The 18,890-nt window shown below is 28.9% G+C and overlaps 1 protein-coding gene across 3 annotated transcripts in view; it reads right to left on the bottom strand.

Annotated features, from left to right (window-relative positions):
- Window positions 1-18,890, bottom strand: part of Sec15 (exocyst complex component Sec15) — a 57,760-nt gene that overhangs the window by 38,608 nt on the left and 262 nt on the right. Inside the window, exons 1-3 of one of the 3 annotated variants that reach the window (XM_075365831.1) lie at window positions 18,348-18,594; window positions 1,669-1,834; window positions 1,046-1,230 (exon numbers count right to left, since the gene is read on the bottom strand). In XM_075365831.1, the coding sequence (XP_075221946.1) occupies window positions 1,046-1,230; window positions 1,669-1,834; window positions 18,348-18,487 (491 nt within the window). In that variant the 5' untranslated portion in view covers window positions 18,488-18,594. Of the gene's footprint in view, window positions 1-1,045; window positions 1,231-1,668; window positions 1,835-3,821; window positions 3,956-18,347; window positions 18,595-18,890 lie in introns of those variants that run through there. The other 2 variants (XM_075365833.1, XM_075365832.1) reach the window with 2 other exon arrangements.

Below are 18,890 nucleotides of genomic sequence, written 5' to 3'. Positions count from 1 at the left end.
TCCACCTTTTTTTCTATGACAAAGCAATAGTGCTCTTATCATTTTTTTTCTAGGCCGTAATGATGTATCCAAGTTTCATTTCTCATCACAACATTGAAAAGATAGTCATTTCATTCATCCCAATAAAATTACAGAAGCTGTCCACAACACTTCTTTCATTGTTGTTTGTTCTTTTCTTTGAGTTTGCCTGGCACCTACTACAAACAGATTTTTATGGTAGCCCAGTTGTTCAATAATGTGTCCTACCGGTTCTTTCGACAAACACATCCTATTGGCGCTTCTCACATTAGTCACAGAAACTGGATGACCATTGTGAGGTTCATCCTCAGTATTCATGTACCAGGTTCTAATACACAATATTTTATTGCCTACCTACTTACAGTATTTTAATCAACACTTTCATCACCATAAACAGTTTATAGGGAATGATAAACGTCACTACCATTCATTTTTTCCATTGTTAAAGTTTAAACCCTACTCATTAGATTTAGATATGTTCAGATAGCAGGTGTACTCTACTTCATAAAAGAGTATGAGTCAATAATTTTTGGAATATTAGTAATAAGGGAATGGGAATTTAGGATAGCAGCTCCTATCATTTTCTGCAACTTTTTTCTCTCCTGTTACATTCTAGTATGAATTTCATTTTACCTGCCCTTCACATTTCTGAACAATTCACAACAATTATAAATACAACCTTAAAACAATACCCAACTGGATTATAAGAAAATTTTGTTTAAGCCCACTATAATGATCTTTTTACAACAGTTAAATTTTTTATGAAAATTAGAATTAATATTAAAACAACCAGTAGACTCTTTGAAATTTCTTTTATTTTTTAGTATAGTTTGCCAAATGGGTGATGAACATTGCTTACCTTTTACATCCAGTCATGTTAATAATACAAAAATAAAACATAAATGAATCTAAATGTAAGATCACACCAATTTAAAAACAAAAAATATTTTCAGTAAAATTAAACATTAGGAAAAGTTTATGCATTAACTATTTATTTAATGGAATAATAAAAAATAAATACAATAACCTCTTTTCCTTCATTTGTTTCTGTAACTTAGCATATGTTTTTAATACTGGTAAACATATAGACAAGCTTTCTATTGCTGTGGCAATATTGTTCTCAACCTTCCTAGCCTGAACTAACTCATCACCTTTCAGCATAAGACGAGCTGCACAAGCTTGAAGTGATTCATCGATTTCTAATACCTCGCTCTGTAAACAAAAATCAAATGGATCTATATTATGTTAACAATGTACTAAATTTTAAATGAAGTTAGTAAATCTTTTAATCACTCCCAGATTTGTATCGCTTATAAAATCTAAACTAATTTATACTACACAATTACTATTTCTGATCCATAATAGCTCTAATACGTATGAAAATATATCCTTCTAAATCGACCAATAGCATCTTAAGCAGTCTTTTAAAATGACTTTTAATCATTTTTATATTGTCATTACCTGAAAGAGAAGTTATTGCACAGTGTTTACTTTTTTTTTTAAATAAGCTTTAAAGCATTTTTTTTCAATTTAACTGATTGTAAAGAAAATCCAAAGCCATTGCCATGCATTAAAACAAGCCACAAGGTCTGCAATTAATATTTTTATAGTAGGTTTTTTATAAATAAGCAATAAAAAAAATATACTAACATTTAATTTTTTTGCTTGTGATCGAACCTGCAACAGCTCTCTGATTGAATCTATAAAACCCTGATAATGAAAGTTACACATACGCTCAATATCTTTATTATGAGTTTTTATCCGTGATTCCAAAGTTTCCATAAACTTCTGTGGATCATCTCCATCATATATTGCCCTGTAACACAAAATTTTGACTTTCAGGAAGAATTCAATTATTATAATAAATCAAAATTTAAAATAATATTAATAAATACATTTTTACTAAATAAAAGGCAATAAAAGTAAACATTAATTTAAATTAATATTTGAGTTTTAACTCATTTTTATATACTTTTTTCTTTTCCTGCTTAGCCTCCAGAAATTACCATTCAGATATTACTTCAGAGGATGATATGTATGAGTGTAGTCTTGTACAGTCTCAGTTCAACCATTCCTGAGATGTGTGGTTAATTGAAATCCAACCACCAAAGAACAATATCCATGACCTAGTATTCAAATCTGTATAAAAGAAACTGCCTTTACTAGGACTTGAATGGTGGAACTTTCGACTTCCAAATCAGCAGATTTGGAAAGATGCGTTCACCACTAGACCAACCCGGTGGGTTATTTTTATATACTTATTATAATTTAAAACTATATATTTATAACACTTGTTAAATTCAAAAGTGATAACCAGTTAAAACTACTGAACAATATAACTCTATGAAGATAGATTTCTTGAAATTTTGAACAAAATTTCAGTAATTTTTTGGACCAACAAATTAGTAATACTATTTGAGATAATTAAAAATAGACAAAACTTACTGTTGCAAAGTATGGTGTGCAATAAATAATGATGTTATCTAACCTGTTTGCTAGTTCAATTTTATACAAAAATATTTAAATCAAAAGTACTTCAGTCTAGTTTCAAAAGTAGCCTTTTATGTTGAATACTGTGTATATAAAAACTATAGAAGTATATAGAGTGAACTGAATCTGGATTCATAGCCCAGTGCTTTTCTTATACAATAAATCAATAAAACCTACAAAAGTATGTGATCGATTTAATTTTAATTTTACATCAAAGCAAAGGCAAAAAGAAACAGTTTAATTATGAAGTGGCATTAATTTTATAACTCTTTTAAATTTTAAAGGAAGTCACATGGTAATTGGTATTATATATCCAAATGGTTAAATACATTTAAAAACTTCAATAAAGGTTTGGCTGAAAGGTTTATATTTGGATACTTCCACATAGTTCTGGAGAAATAGAGTTTTCCTCAGGAAACCCTGTAACCATTCTTAGGTGTCTTTTAATCTATTGGAAAAGCAATTTGTTGAAAGTATATTTATATAATTAATAATGTTGCTCTTATTCTAGGAAAAGATCACTTGATTTCTAGAAGTGTATTTGGACAGGTACACAATACTTAAAAGGTAACATTTTGTTCTTTTCGTAGAATTCTTTAACTTACTTTAACTCTCAAAGATTCTGGGTTCAATCCCAAACAGGCTAGCATTACATACATTACCAAATTTATCTCGTGTAAAAAAAATTTATTAGTTACTTCATAACTAAAAAAAATAAATATTAAAATCTTTAAATATAAAAACTTATTTTTTTGAAACATTAAATTTTTAAATTAAAGATTTAAACTATTTTATTCATAAATTTGCTAAATATATGTGTAGATATGGCTAATATTTAATGTATTAAAATTTGAGCACAAAAACAGCAAAAGAAATTTTAAAACTAATTTAGAGTATTTTTAAATTATTTATTTATCAAGATTCTTGCAATTACAATTTCCATACTTTTATTTTGTTTAAATGAGAAAAGAATTTTGTAGCATATGAAAAATACCATGCCTCTCTCAAACCTAGAAAATTTTGAATGAGGAGCAGATTACCACTTTGCTATGTAGATAGGTGCAGGGGTAAAAGAAAACGTAAATTTATATTTTTTTTTATTATTGTTCCAAAGTTACTTTACTTCACAATAATTTTAACTAAGAGTTACTCTAAAGAAAAATAAAATTATCCAAAATTCAAAAGATGATTAAAAAATGCATAATTCACAAAATTCAGACTTACAAAACTGTTTATTTACATGAAAAATAATTCAATGTAATTTTTTTTTAATAACGCATGCTAATAAAGATATTATTTATAAACAAACTAACCAAACAAAAGTAGAAAAATATTTAATTTTTTCCATGTCTTCATCCATTATGATGTGATCTCAAAATTACATGAACACTAAACTTTTAAATAAAAATGTATAAACAGAATTAAAAACTATATTTTTTTAATGATATTTAAATAAAAAAAATATTAATTACTATCAATTTTTTTATATTTCTAATTTTAGAAGATAGTAGAATAAACAGTACAGTTCTCTTACTCAGATAATATGTTATTTATGACATGTGTCAAAGGTTATTAAAATATGAACCTCACTATCTAAATAATGTGTTTTAATATACACAATAAATACAAACAAATTAAAAAAAAACTTATACTGATTTATAAAACATTTTAATTACTACCAACATAATTTTTTTCCTATTTTATTGAATAAATAAAGTCATTCAAATATATTAACAGAGGATTATTGTTATAACTATTTTCAAAAACAGAAAATATAAACTGTTTCATGTAAATACATTTTTTTTAAATATATAAAAATTAATTTAAAATATGAGCAATTATAATTCAATTCAATAATTTTTCTTCATAATTTAATGGTTTTTATTATTTTACATATAAAAATTATTTTCGTAGTCTTTAAAAAAATATATTTATATTTTTATTATATTAAACATATATAAGAGTTAGTATAAAGTAGTAAATGAAATATCATTTTTCCATAATGACTAAAACTAAAACTTCTTCTAGCAGAAAACTTGCAGTATCCTTACCAACAAGTAATTTTCAGATATTGTCCATGAATGTTAATGAACAGATGGAATTTATTACCAAATTATAATGCAAGCACAATAATTATTTTCAGATAATTACTTAGATAATTGCAAAAGGAATTTGTATGATAATATAAAAAAATTAAAAAGTTTATTATGAAATTATATAATTTAGTATAATAATAAAACTCTTTATAATTTTTTTTTAACTTATGATGTACTATGTAAACAGCTTTTTATTTGAATTATAATTTTTTTTTTACTATAATAATTTGTGATTATATAGTTTGAAATAATTTACAATTTAGTAGTTGGTATTGCATAGTCATTGACTTAAAAGTCCTGAAATTAATTGAATCCTAACACTACTGTAATTAGAGAGATGATAAGTAGTCGATCTATGAAAAATTAATACTTTTGATGAGATGAAAATACAAATTTATTTTAAGTCCTAACCTGTAACTGATAATTACAGAAAATTTAAACTTTTAATTGTAATTATTATAATACATAAAATACCTGGTTTCAGTTTATTTTAAAATTATGCAAGAGTCAGTCAAATAACTTTAAAAGGTCATTATAAATTTGGTAAATTTAAAATCAAATGAATTACTAATTAAGAAGATTTATAAGTGTACCTATTTATAATTAACATTAACATAATATATTATAAGAAAATTAATCATTCTGTAATAAAGTAGCTCCGAGTCTATTTCTGTTTAAAAAATCATCAGATTAATTCTAAGATCAAACAATTCCTACTACAATAGAAAAACATTAATTTTGAATCACAACATACATATTTTGTGATATTACAAATATCACAAAATATGCTCTAGAGTTTGTAATTAATTTCTCTAGCAAGAAACACCATACTATTTAGGACGTATGAAAAGATTTGTAACTACTTACCAATTTATATGTTGTTAAAGCGTTACCTGAGGATACCACGCTGATGTAGAAAATATGTCTACATATTTTTATAGCCAAACAGAAATTATCCACCAAGCATTCAGCATATTATTAAGACTTTTTGTCTTATTCAAGGTTTTAGTAATTCTACAAACTATTTATTTTTTCAACTTTTATAAAAAGGTTATCTTTCTTCTAGCAACTACATAAAATTTACATTCACTGATGTATACTTAAAATAGAATAAAACCAAAACATTTTTAAATTATTATTTTACAATAACTAATCATTCTTATTTATGTAAATTAAAATCTGATAGTCGCTATTATTTGCTTAACTATACATTGGATTCATAAACATGTAACAAGACAAAACGTAAGTAACTCAGTCTAGAAAATATAGGCTGTAAAAAGTGTCAAAAACATAAACTTAATTTTTCTGAAGTATTTTTGCATTGTCAGCATAATATAATCACATTAAATTATATATAAAAAAAACCTTTTTCATGGCAAGCCTATCCTTTTAAACACAATAGATCCAAACTTCCACAGCAGTGCTGTAGATTTGTTAAATGAAGTGAATTTATTTTTATTATTATCTTTATTAACTATACTACAATGTTATAAAATAGCAATACACTAGATGCAATCTAAAAATGTCCAAGACTAAATACATAAAAAAATTAATTACAGCAATACACCACTCCCAGCACTTCACTGTTTGAATGCTCTGAGGAAGACCTATATTTTAAATAAGTGCCAAGCAAAATCTGTGACATAATGAATATTATACGTAGTACCAAAATGGTGAACCTTCAGCTTGAGCTTCATATAGAGTAATACAAACTGTCACAGGGGGTATAAAAATAATAGGATGAATAAAGCACAATTATTTGTTGCAACTGAAAATCTCATGCACTTCATAAGCTGTGTTGAAGAGAGAATTGTTATACAGACCATACACAACAGACTATTTGTGCCAAATCTCTTCGCTCAGAACAATATAGTAAACTTGGCATTATCAATCTGACTCTTGAGGATAAATTTACAGTACATAATCCTGTAAACCCAAAGAAAACTATAATATTGCTCTCCTGACTTAAGTTCAAAAGCCACTAGATCACTTTTTCTCATTGGTATAGACCTCCAGGATCATTTCAAACCTGTCTGTCAAACTGTTCTTAATCTTTGACAAAGCATTTGATGTTGCAGTTTTCTCTACCTTAGTCCATAACAAAATCACATATAAAACCTGTGAATGGGGCATAAAAATGTGCAAAATAGTTTCGAAAACTGTTTTGCACATATTTTCCAACGTTCATGTTGTGCTGTTTCATTAAGTTTTCTACTTAATACTGGTGTACACACACGCTGTGTATATAACATGTAAATGTTGCATATACACACACATATATATATATATATATATATATATATGTGTGTGTGTGTGTGTGTGTGTGTGTGTGTTTGTACGCATTAGCTTTATCCAAAACTAATATTTCATTTTATTAAAATACTTACTGAATTTCAATAAAATATTTATTTTAAGAAATAATATATAAACTCACACATGCATACAGATCTCAGTATATTTTTATTAGGCTAGTCTCAGAATTGTTTGATTATAACAAGAATCCCATCAGAAACTAAGAAAGCAAGTAAAAATCATGACATTCAACCACAATGAATCTAATGTTTTAACTCACATAATAGCCCAACCTCACCTGGTAAATTAAATTATATTTTTTACTGCAGTCAGTACATTTGAATAATTCAAAATATGATCATTAAGTCTCTAACCTGATGCAAAAAGTACTTTGTTTAATTTCATAAGCATAATATTTCTGAATCTCTGAAGATCCTTGATAGTGCTCAAATTCTATTCCCTATCCAATCTCTTTCATCAACAGTTCAATAATAATAAATAATTGTTCATAAAAATCAAATTTCAAACAACCTAGGTTTTTTTTAATTTCTCTCTTATTTTGTACTACATTTTAATTTAAAAACTCTCTTCAATATGCTTTCTATCAAAATGTGGAATACCCCACTTTGCTTCCATTCTTTTAATTTTTTTCATTAGACTACCTAGTAAAAAATCATGACCCTTAACCAGGAAGGTCTTCGACTTTAACTGATAACAGCCTTGTTCCGAAAATCAATGATCTGGTGCGTGCAAATTGCTGATTGACTGTCAAAAACTTGCAGAAGAGGTTAGTATATCAACTGTATCATGCCATGACATTTTGACTGTAAAATTGAACACGCATCAAGTTGCAGCAAAGTTTGTTTCATGTTTGATAACTTAACAGTTAAAAGAACATAGAGTGGACATTTGTTGGCAAATTTCTTGAACAAGCCAACAATGATGAAACATTCAAGCAAATACAGGAGGTGAAAACTGGATTTGCGGCAATGACATCGAGACAAAAGTTCAATCATCACAATGGATTAGCAAAGTATCTCCATGCTCCAAGATAACACGTCAGTCTTAAACCAACATCACAGTGATTCTCTCTGCTTTTTTTCGATTTTAATGGAATTGTGCATTTTGAATTCTTGCCTCAAGGTGGAACAGTGAACTGTGCGTACTATCAAGGCGTTTTATAACAGTTTCATGAAAAAATCTGCAAAAAGAAACCTGAGTTGTGGCAAGACAGCTAATGTTTCCTTCACCTCGACAATGCCAAACTCAGCTTTGTCAATTCATCAGTTTTGTGCCAAAAATCAGATAGCTGTCCTCCCTCAGCCTCCCTACTCACCAAATCTAACTCTTTGCGATTTTTCTTATTCCAAAAATTAAAATCAGTCGTGTAAGTACACTGTTTTGAGACTAATGATGACATTAAAGCAAATTCATCACGGACCATAAAGGTCATTTCAAGTGAAGCTACCCAGGACTACTTTGTGAAGTGGAAACACCACTGGGAAAAGTGTGTGAATACAAGAGGAAAGTAGTTTGAAGAGGACAAGGGCCAATAATCTGTAAAATTAATAATAAAGATTAAAAATATAAAGTTAGGTTATTTACTGAACAGACCGTGTACTACAGTAGTGCATTAATGGGGTAGATTTCAATTCCTGCCACGGATTTGGATTTTCATTGGCTTTTGGTGCATTATTGTTTGCTTAACATTTCAAATTGTAAGTGAAGAGAGACTGCTTATATTTTATTTAATAGACTGAATGATATGCTATGAAAAAATTAATCAATGGTGTAATAAATAATACACCAACTTTATTATTATTTAGTAAGTTACAACAAAAGATAAATACAATATACACGGAGCAGTGTCATAAATGGAAAATACCAACACTTTTTTTTAGTAAGAGTGGTTTTCTCACCAGGCTAATCTTATTAATTTTCCTGGCCAAATACAAACTAAACAGATTACACATATTTATAATCTTTTAGTTTAAGTAAAAATGATCAAAAAAAATGTTATCAAATATAATGAAAGAAAAATTATGCCATCAGAAAACAATTAACAGTTCATAAATTAATTAAAATAAATACTTGAAAGTTTAGTAGTTATATTAAAAAATAAATTATATAAAAAATTTCATGGCAGATGGTTACATATTTTTACATCAAAAGATGAAACATGTCAGAAGTCTGTAAAATCTACCTAGACAGACATTACACTTCAGAAAATGTTCTTCAGTATAAATGATTGAGTTTAAAGTTTTTTATGAAAAAATATCAGTCTGTTTTTTAGCAAGTCATATTGACTTTTTTTTTATTTTTACATTTGCTTACTCTAAATTTTAATTTAGTTTTTGCCTATTCTTTAATGTGTTTTGAGTACCTTCTTGATTGTAATCCTAACACATTAAAGAATAGGAAAAAACTAAATTAAAATTTAGAGTAAGCAAATGTAAAAATAGAAATAAACTTGAAAGTCAATATGATTTGCTAAAAAACAGACTGATATTTTTTTCATAAAAAAACTTTAAACTCAATCATTTATACTGAAGAACATTTTCTGAATTGTAATGATTGTGATTATGTTATTAAATGTGATGTGATTATGAACTACAACCACAGCAATATAAAAATACACAGACAGAAAATAACGCAGTATGTAAATAATAAGAATGTTTCTTTAGTTGTATAACAAAACTTTACTTTTTATAATACTGTACACTAGTAATTCTTCTTCATCTTCACCTTAACTCGTGCAATATGGGAAATTAAATTTTTAATTCTCTATCATTCAGTTTAACGTACAAAATAAATAATTCGGTATGATACAAACAAAAATTAAAAAGAAAAATTTTTTCATTTAATAACAAAGTTCTATGTAGATATTTCAATAAAAAAAAAGCTGACACCACAGTTGCAGGACTTTCCAGTCACAACATCTTTTTTCTGATATACAAAACATACATACACACACAACTTAATTAAAAATATTTATCATTTTATTTAAATAAATAATATATTATATTTAAATATAATATACTTTGTTTATTTAATTCATTGATTTTAATTGAAGTAAGTGCACACACCATTTTTCATTCACACAGATGTGGCAGTACTAGCAGCCACTTTAAATACCTTATTACAGTTTAAGTATTTTTAATTTATTTAATTCTACCGCTCACCTGTGACGTTACAACATAGCAGACGACTACAACAGCTGAAAGTCAGTGCTACACTAGCACTCCTTGTGATGAGAGGGGATACTAATGACACACTATACCCACTTAGTCACTAGTTTATTTAGAGCATTTTTGGGGATGGGGGTTCGATTTTGCAAAAATTTTGGAAATTTTTGGAAATATTATTATTTTTTTAATTATTAACAAATGTGCCTAATTAAAATAATACCTAAATTACACAAAATCTTGAGATACTGAGGGTGACCTTACTCTACAGCCTCATCCCCTTGACCTCTTAAGTTGAAAATTTAATGGCATCAGTGCCCCATATATAGAAGTAATCTGACCAATTTTGGCCAAAATCCGTTGAGTAACGGAAGTATAAGGTGTGAAACACCAAACACACACACATAAATATGAACATTTCCATCTGGTTTTTGTGTTTTTTGGGTTCCTTACATGTCAAAATGTAAAGATCCAGTGAAAACCACATATGCCCAAATTGGACCAATTACAATACTTTCCCTGCAAAATCTACAGCTCTGCTATAGCACTGGCAATAAAGAAATGCAAAAGAAATGCTTTGTTTGTTTTCTTCAGTTTCTTGAAGAAAAATTGCATAGGCTAATACTTCTTTTATTCCTAGAAGTCAATAGAGGCTAAAGATAAACAAAGCTTTACAGTATTTCATAATTAATAGTATCCCCATATATATATATATATATATATATATATATATATATATTTTTTTTTTTTTTAAACTATTACATATAATAAATATTAACTTGTGACTACTATTTAATAGTGTACTTTAATTTAACTTAAAGAAATTATTTCCAACAAATTTTTACATACAATCTCTACACTTTCAACATAAATTTCACAGGAAAAGGAATTGTTGGGTTATTACAAAGAAATAAATATTCTCCTTATATATGTTTTATTGATATATAGTTCTTACACTTTATTGATAAATAGTTGTTATATAAGTAATAATTTGTTATCTCACATAAAACAAACCACAATAAATATGAAATAAAAAATAAAATAATTTATGTTTAATTAATTAATGATATTAAAAGAAATATCATTTAACATTATTATACTTATGTACTTCCACACCATCTCAACATCCACAATTCTAATTTCTGTTATAATAAATTACAAAATAAATACCATTGTTTCCAGTCAAAAAGTTACCTTCAGCTGGATTTTTGTTGTTTCCCAACATTTTGAGGCACTCTGACCAAAAAATACTCTAATATGTCATAAAATTCATACAAGGGAATAGATTTATATCAAAGCTACTATATCAAAAAAAAGGGTTGGCATTAAGGAAGTTTCGCTTAAGTATTTTTTAGAATATTAAGAGAAATATTTTCAGGTAGATGTGTCACTCCTAATCGTGTGTGTAGAATTTCCATTAATGTAAATAACAATATTTTATTACTCAAAAAGTGAAATTTCTGAGTATGAGAAGAGATTCTCTTGGGATCATCAAAATTGTATTATTTTGCTTTTCAGCACCTTAATAAAACATTACGCTTCTTATCACTGTTAAATAAATATTATGCTTATAAATATACGTTTGAAATATAATATCACCTCTTGGGGCTCGGTTAAGTCAAAATAAGTTTCCAAGGTACAAAAATTAGATACTAATCATTACATACATCATTGAACATTATAATTGTTTCATAATATTTATTTTAAAAGTGTTCCTTCTCAGGAACTCTGATCATCCAAGTTTCAATTCCATATAAAGCTATGCTCCAAACATATACTTTCAAAAATCTTTTCCTGATGTTTAAATTAATTTTTGATGTAAACAAATTATATCTCTGACTGAAGGCTTGTTTTGCCTGTGCTATTCGGCATTTTATATTGTTACTGCTTCGTCCATCTTTAGTAATTCTACTTCCCAAATAACAAAATTCTTCTACCTCCATAATCTTTTCTCTTCCTTTTTACATTCAGTGGTCCATTTTCTTTATTTCTATTACATTTCATTGCTTTCATTTTGTTCTTGTTTTTTTTCATGGGGTAGTTCTTGTGTAGGACTTCATTCATGCCGCTCATTATTTCTTCTAAATCTTTTTTACTCTCAGCTAGAATTACGATATCATCAGCAAATTGTAGCATCTTTATCTTTCTACCCTGAATTGTTACTCTGGATCTAAATTTTTCTTTAACATCAATTAACTGCTAGTTCTATGTAAAGATTAAAAAGTAACAGGGATAGGGAACATCTTGGTCAGACTCTCTTTTTATTATGGCTTCGTTCTTATGTTCTTCAATTATTACTGTTGCTGTTCCTGTAAATGTTAGAGATTGTTCTTCCATCAATATACTTGAACCCTAACTTTTTTAAAAAGCTGAACATTTTATTTCAGTCTACGTTATCAAGTGCTTTTTCTAGGTCTATAAATGCCAAGTATGTTGATTTGTTCTTCTTTAATCTTCCTTCTACTATTAATCTGAGTGCTAAAATTGCTTCCCTTGTCCCTATACTTTTCCTGAAACCAAATTGATCTTCTCCTAACACTTCTTCCACTCTCCTATCAGTTCTTCTGTACAGAATTCTAGTTAAGATTTTTTATGCATGACTAATTAAGCTACTTGTTCTGTATTCTTCACATTCATCTGTTCCTGCTTTCTTTGGTATCATGACTATAACACTTTTTTTGAAGTCTGACGGAACTTCCCCTTTTTCGTAAATATTACACACCAGTTTGTATAATCTATCAATCGCTTTCTCACCTGCACTGCACAGTAATTCTGTAGGTATTCCGTCTATTCCAGGAGCCTTTCTGCCACTCAAATCTTTTAATGCTCTTTCAAATTCATATCTCAGCATTGTTTCTCCCCTTTCATCCTCTTCGACTTCCTCTATAACACTATTTTCTAATTCATTTCCTCCATACAACTCTTCAATACACTCCACCTACCTATCAACTTTTCCTTTTGTACTATAAATTGGTGTACCATCTTTTTTTAACACATTATTAGATTTTAATTTATGTACCACAAAATTTTCCTTAACTTTCCTGTATGCTTTGTCTATTTTACCAATGTTCATTTCTCTTTCCACTTCTGAACACTTTTCTTTAATCCTCTCTTCTTTCGCTAGTTTGCACTTCCTGTTTATGGTATTTCTCAATTGTCGACAGTTCCTCTTACTTTCTTCATCACTAGCACTCTTATATTTTCTACATTCATCCATCAGCTGCAATATATCCTCTGAAATCCAAGGTTTTCTATCAGCTCTCTTTTTTCCTCCTAAGTTCGCTTCTACTGATTTAAGAATTTCCTTTTTAACATTCTCCCATTCTTCTTCTACATTTTGAACGTTATCTTTTTTACTCAGACCTCTTGCAATGTCCTCAAAAATCTTCTTTACCTCCACTTCCTCAAGCTTCTCTAAATTCCACTGATTCATCTGACACCTTTTCTTCAGGTTTTTAAACCCCAATCTACATTTCATTATCACTAAATTATGGTCGCTATCAATGTCTGCTCCAGGGTAAGCTTTGCAGTCGATGAGTGATTCCTAATACTTTGCTTAACCATGATATAATCTATCTGATACCTTGCAGTATCACCTCGCTTTTTCAATGTGTATATTCTTCTATTATGATTTTTAAACTGGATGTTGGCAATTACTAAATCAGAGGTTCCCAAACTTATTTTTCTCTTATTTTTTTCAAAATTTTGCTGGTTCCGGTGGACCCCCTGCAGAAAATGTGAAGATTAGATCTAACTATGAAAATTTGCGTTACAGCTGAGTTCCACGAACTAACAGCTTCCGAAAAAAAAGTGAGAATTGATTGGTTAATTTTTGATTGACTGTGCTGTGAGTGGATGTCAAAAAAGTAAAGTTGGCCAATCAAAAAAAATGATTCCATTCAACTTTACATTTTTGACATCTACTCACAGCACAAGAAAGCAATCAAATCTCACTTATTTTATTTAGAAAACTTCCCATTCAGAGTGGTAAAAAGCAAAAGAAAAGTAGTATATTTTTTGTGTTGCATTTATTCAAATATGTAATATCATTACACTATTAATTATTATTATCATATTGCTATGTAATATAATAAAATTGTCATAATATAATTAAAACATTACCTGCCTAGATTGATATGCAAAGTCAAGCCAACATTTTAGTTCTTCACTATTGAAACCAGATGAATTTTCGTGGACCTCCGCTTACGAATTGTGAACCCCCATTTTTTTGTCACATCAGCGTAGACCCCCGTCGAGTCTCCCGTGGACCCCTGGGGGTCCATCTGGACCACTTTGGGAATCAATGTATTAAATTATACTTAGTGCAAAACTCTATAAGTCGGTCCCGTCTTTCATTCCTTTTGCCCAGTCCGTATTCACCCACTATATTTCCTTCCTTGCCTTTTCCAGTGCTTGCATTCCAATCTCCAACTATTATTAAATTTTCATCTTCTTTTATGTGTTTAATTGCTTTGTATACACACTCTACCTCATCATCATCAAGGGCGCTTGTAGGCATATAGATGTTAACAACCGTTGTCGGTTTGGGTTTTGATGTTATCCTTATTGCAATGATTCTATCACTATGCACTTTGAAATACTCTACTCTCTTCTCTATCTTCTGTTCATTACAAAACCTACTCCTGCCTGCCCATTATTTGAAGCTGAGTTAATTATTCTAAAATCACCTGATCAAAGTCGTTTTTCCCACTGAACCTCGCTAATTCCGACTATATCTAAATTTATCCTATCTATTTCCCTCTTTAAATTTTCTAATCTACTAACCTTTTTTAAACTTCTAACATTCCATGCTCTGACTCGTAGAATGTTATATTTTAATTTTCTGGTGACCCCTTCCTTAGCAGTCACTTGGAGATCCAAATGGGGGACTAGTTTACCTCCGGAATATTTTACCAAGGAAGGCGCCTCTATCTTTGCTATATGAAAATGCAGAGAGCTACATTTTTCTGTAAAAAAAAGCAGCTGTAGCTTTCCATTGCTTTCATTTGTGCAGTACTCAGAAGATTGAGTGATGTTGATATGGCCATTTAAGTCGTCCTGTCCTTAAGTTAAGTTGTCCTATGCCCTTAACAACTACTGAAAGAGCTGCTGCCCTCTTTCAGAAATCATTCCTTAGTCTGGCTCTCAACAGATACCTCTCCGATATGGTTGCACCTTCGGTCCAACTACTCTGTATCATTGAGCACTCAAGCCCCCTCACGATCAGCAGGGTCTCATGATTCATAGATATTTTATTAAACATAAAAATAAATTCTAATTATTTCAAAAAGAATTTAATTTGATTGTTATAAAGTAGCTATACAAAAAGAAATGTTTATTTTAATCAACATTCAGTTTCTCCGGCAGTTATGAATAGTCTTATATTTCACTATTTTTTCATCAAATAATTAAACATAAGTTTGTATTTTTTAAAATTAAACTGATGTTGTGAATAGGAGTTTGAATGCAACAATAGTCGCTAATGAACAGTTTTGAACATATGTATTTCACAAGTATATTCCAGTAATTAAACTCTTACACCTCATACACATATGCCCAATGTGTATATATATAAAAAAGCACACACACACACACTCAGTTCAAATTAAAAGAGGCCTCATCACTCAGTAGTTTATACTAAATACTTATATTAGGGTGAAATGGGTAAAATACTGTGGAAGATGTTAGACGACTGGAGTTGGAGTGGGTAGGTCTGTTATTGCCTGCACATTTGAGTATTCCCAGTCTGTGTTAGCACTGGTTTTTGAACAAGGTTGAACAAGTATTTGTTTAATAACTGTCGAAGAATAAGTATTTGTCTGTGATGGAAATGAAGATGTGATCAAGATAAAATCTCATGTTATGCATTGGCAAAGGTTCAGGGAGAGACAGCATCAGTGAAAAGCATTATTCAGAAGTTAGTTAAAAATTTTGTGAAACAGGTTAGGTGTTAGATCAGAAACGTGCCCTGACACAGGTCACACAGGACATTAAAGCGGCAGTTAAAAGATCTCCTCATAAAATTTTGTGAAGACTAAGCTGAGAAAAGAATAATTCACAGGTTTAGCCTATAGTGCAGATGGAAAAAAACTAAAACATTATCTGTATCAAATGCAGGTTTTCTATGAGCTAACTAAAATGCTGATTATGCTAAGCCTGTTCAATACTGTTAATGGTTCAAGAACTTCATTAGCGGTAACACTGGCATTTTAGATCAAGTGTTTTTAACAGATAAAGCACGATATCACCTTGGTGGTATATTAATAGTCAGAACTACCAGACCTGAAGTACTGTAAACCTGCTTATTTCCTTTGAATCTCCCGTACACCCAAAAAAATAGATGTATGGTTGCAGTTTCAAACAACGAATAATAGGACTCTTGTTTTTTTAAAAAAAACAGTGGATGCTGCTGTTTACCAAGAAATTATTCAACAGTTCATAGCCTTACAGCAAGAGGATGAGGATGAGCATGACTGGTGGTTGCAAAATGACAGCACTACTTACCATGCAACTCATTCTACTGTAAAAATGCTACAGGATTTTTTTGATGGAAGAATCAATTCTAAAGGATTGTGGCAACTAAGCTTCCCTGATCTGACTAGTCCAGACTTCTTCCAGTGATGTTACTTAAAAGAAATTGTTTATAGGAACAATCCACATACCCTGCAGGAATTGAAGACAAACATTACCAATGCCATGGAGGAAATAAACAGAGTGCAGGTAACAAGAGTAGCTAGGAACATAGTCATGTAATTTTGTTTCATGTGTAATATTTGGTGTATTAAACATACCAAAATAGCAAGCTTTAATATAAACTTGAAAGGTTTTTACTACAAAAAGCTTTAGAGATTCATCAGTTATAAAATTCTAGGCATATATCAGGCAATGCATCACCAATGTTGCATTTAAAAACTGATAGTTTTCATAATCAACTGTTAAGTTTTACATTAATAGCTGATCAGGTCAATTATCAGTTTCAATGATAATTCCTAATAAAGCCTAAGAATACATGGATTTGAAATTATTTTTTTATATTAATTTTTGGGTATATATTAAGCTTGCTATTTTTGCCCATAATGAATTTTTATAAAAATTAAAATCTATATAATACATTACTTGTTAATAATATGTTTTTTATTCACTACTTATAATATAATTATCTACACAAACTGTTTTGGTTTTCTCTTCAGTGTTAAATGATTTTGCAGAGATTTCTGTTTCCTCAGAATGTTACATACACATTATTTAAGAGAAAATAACACACCCATTAAAAACATAAATTAAAACATAACATTATGTTTTTAATGTTATGTGTTATTTTCTTTAAATGCAGTTCATGTCTTTATAAAGCGAATATCTTAAACTATGTTTTTAATTAAAATCATATGTTTAAAAAATGTTCTTAAGCAGAGATCTCTACAAAAAAACTACTTAACATTGAAAAACAATCAAGTCAAAGCAAAAAATTAATTTTATAAATAATTATATTCTGTCACATGGATGAAATTTGCTAAACTATTTATTTTATTCATTATAAATGAACCTCCTCTCAAGTAAAACAAAATACGAACTCAAGTAATTTTTTATTAATACTTGACTACATTACATATACAAATTTAAAAAGGGATGAGATGTATAAAAATATCCCAGCCACTTGTTATAAATCAAAGTCATTGACAGTAGTAGACACCAGCATGCCATTCTCTTCTACATAAAATTAATAAATTGAATTAATTTAAACTCAACTACATAATCAGAAATGAGCAAAATAACAAACACAAATAAAAAGTGTTGTCAATATGAAAATGAATAACTTACATTAAAAGTTAAAATATCAGATACTAAACTAAGCAGTTAAAAAGATCTGTAAAATCACTTCCACTGTATTTTTATCAGAATTAGAAAAAAGAACTGAATCAGTAAGATAGAAAAAAGAGCCTTTTACTCACTAATTTAAAATGTTTTATTAGGATCTGTCAAATAACAATCATCAATATTATATTATTAGTACTTATCTTACATAATCTTAGTGGAAATCTATGTTCACGAGCACCATTAGTTAGTAAGTTGTCCTTTTTATCCTGCTATTTTAATATTAGTCAGCATTAATAGCTAACGTTACAATTTTCACCTTTGTATGACATAAATGTGTAATCATTACTGATAAAAAATGTAAAAATGAATGTGTAATTTACATTACTAAGAATAATCTTCTACAATGTGAAAAATTAAACCAACACTAAAATGAACTTAATAAAATCATTACCTTGTGACTAGAGCAACACCTGTCGTATCCGGTGAAGTTTCTATCTCATTCATTAAATGTTCAAACCTACTTTGAATCATCAAACCAACGCAAGTCCCCTTCTGCCCAACCTTGTCATTATTCTTTTCATTCAATATCATTTTTAAAAAAAAAGGTTAGCCAAACTAATGTAAATTTATTATCTCCTGACAGTAAATGTCACACACTTCTGTTTCCATTCACAGACATTTAATGTGTCAATCTATGCTTGGAACCACACGAACCCAAAGTTATTTTAATAAATAACTACAAAATTTCTAATCAATTAAAGCAGACCTGTTCCAACCTAAGCTCAAAAACACATGTTAAAAATCGATAATATACGAAGGAAATTCATGCGCAATTGGACCAAAGAAATTGTAAGATTCAAATGGACCGATAATCAACTAAGAAACTTACAACTTATAGCCAGAATGCAATCCAAAACAATTTCATTAATAGCCGACTTTAATAAAGGTCATAACTATCTCAATGGGAAAAAACACAAGTAAAAATAAAATGTAT

This window comes from Lycorma delicatula, chromosome 5 (genome assembly GCF_047948215.1).
Source record: "Lycorma delicatula isolate Av1 chromosome 5, ASM4794821v1, whole genome shotgun sequence".
NCBI lineage: Eukaryota > Metazoa > Arthropoda > Insecta > Hemiptera > Fulgoridae > Lycorma > Lycorma delicatula.
The sequence above is the reverse complement of the archived record's forward strand: the minus strand, read 5'-3'. Positions and strand labels throughout refer to the sequence as shown.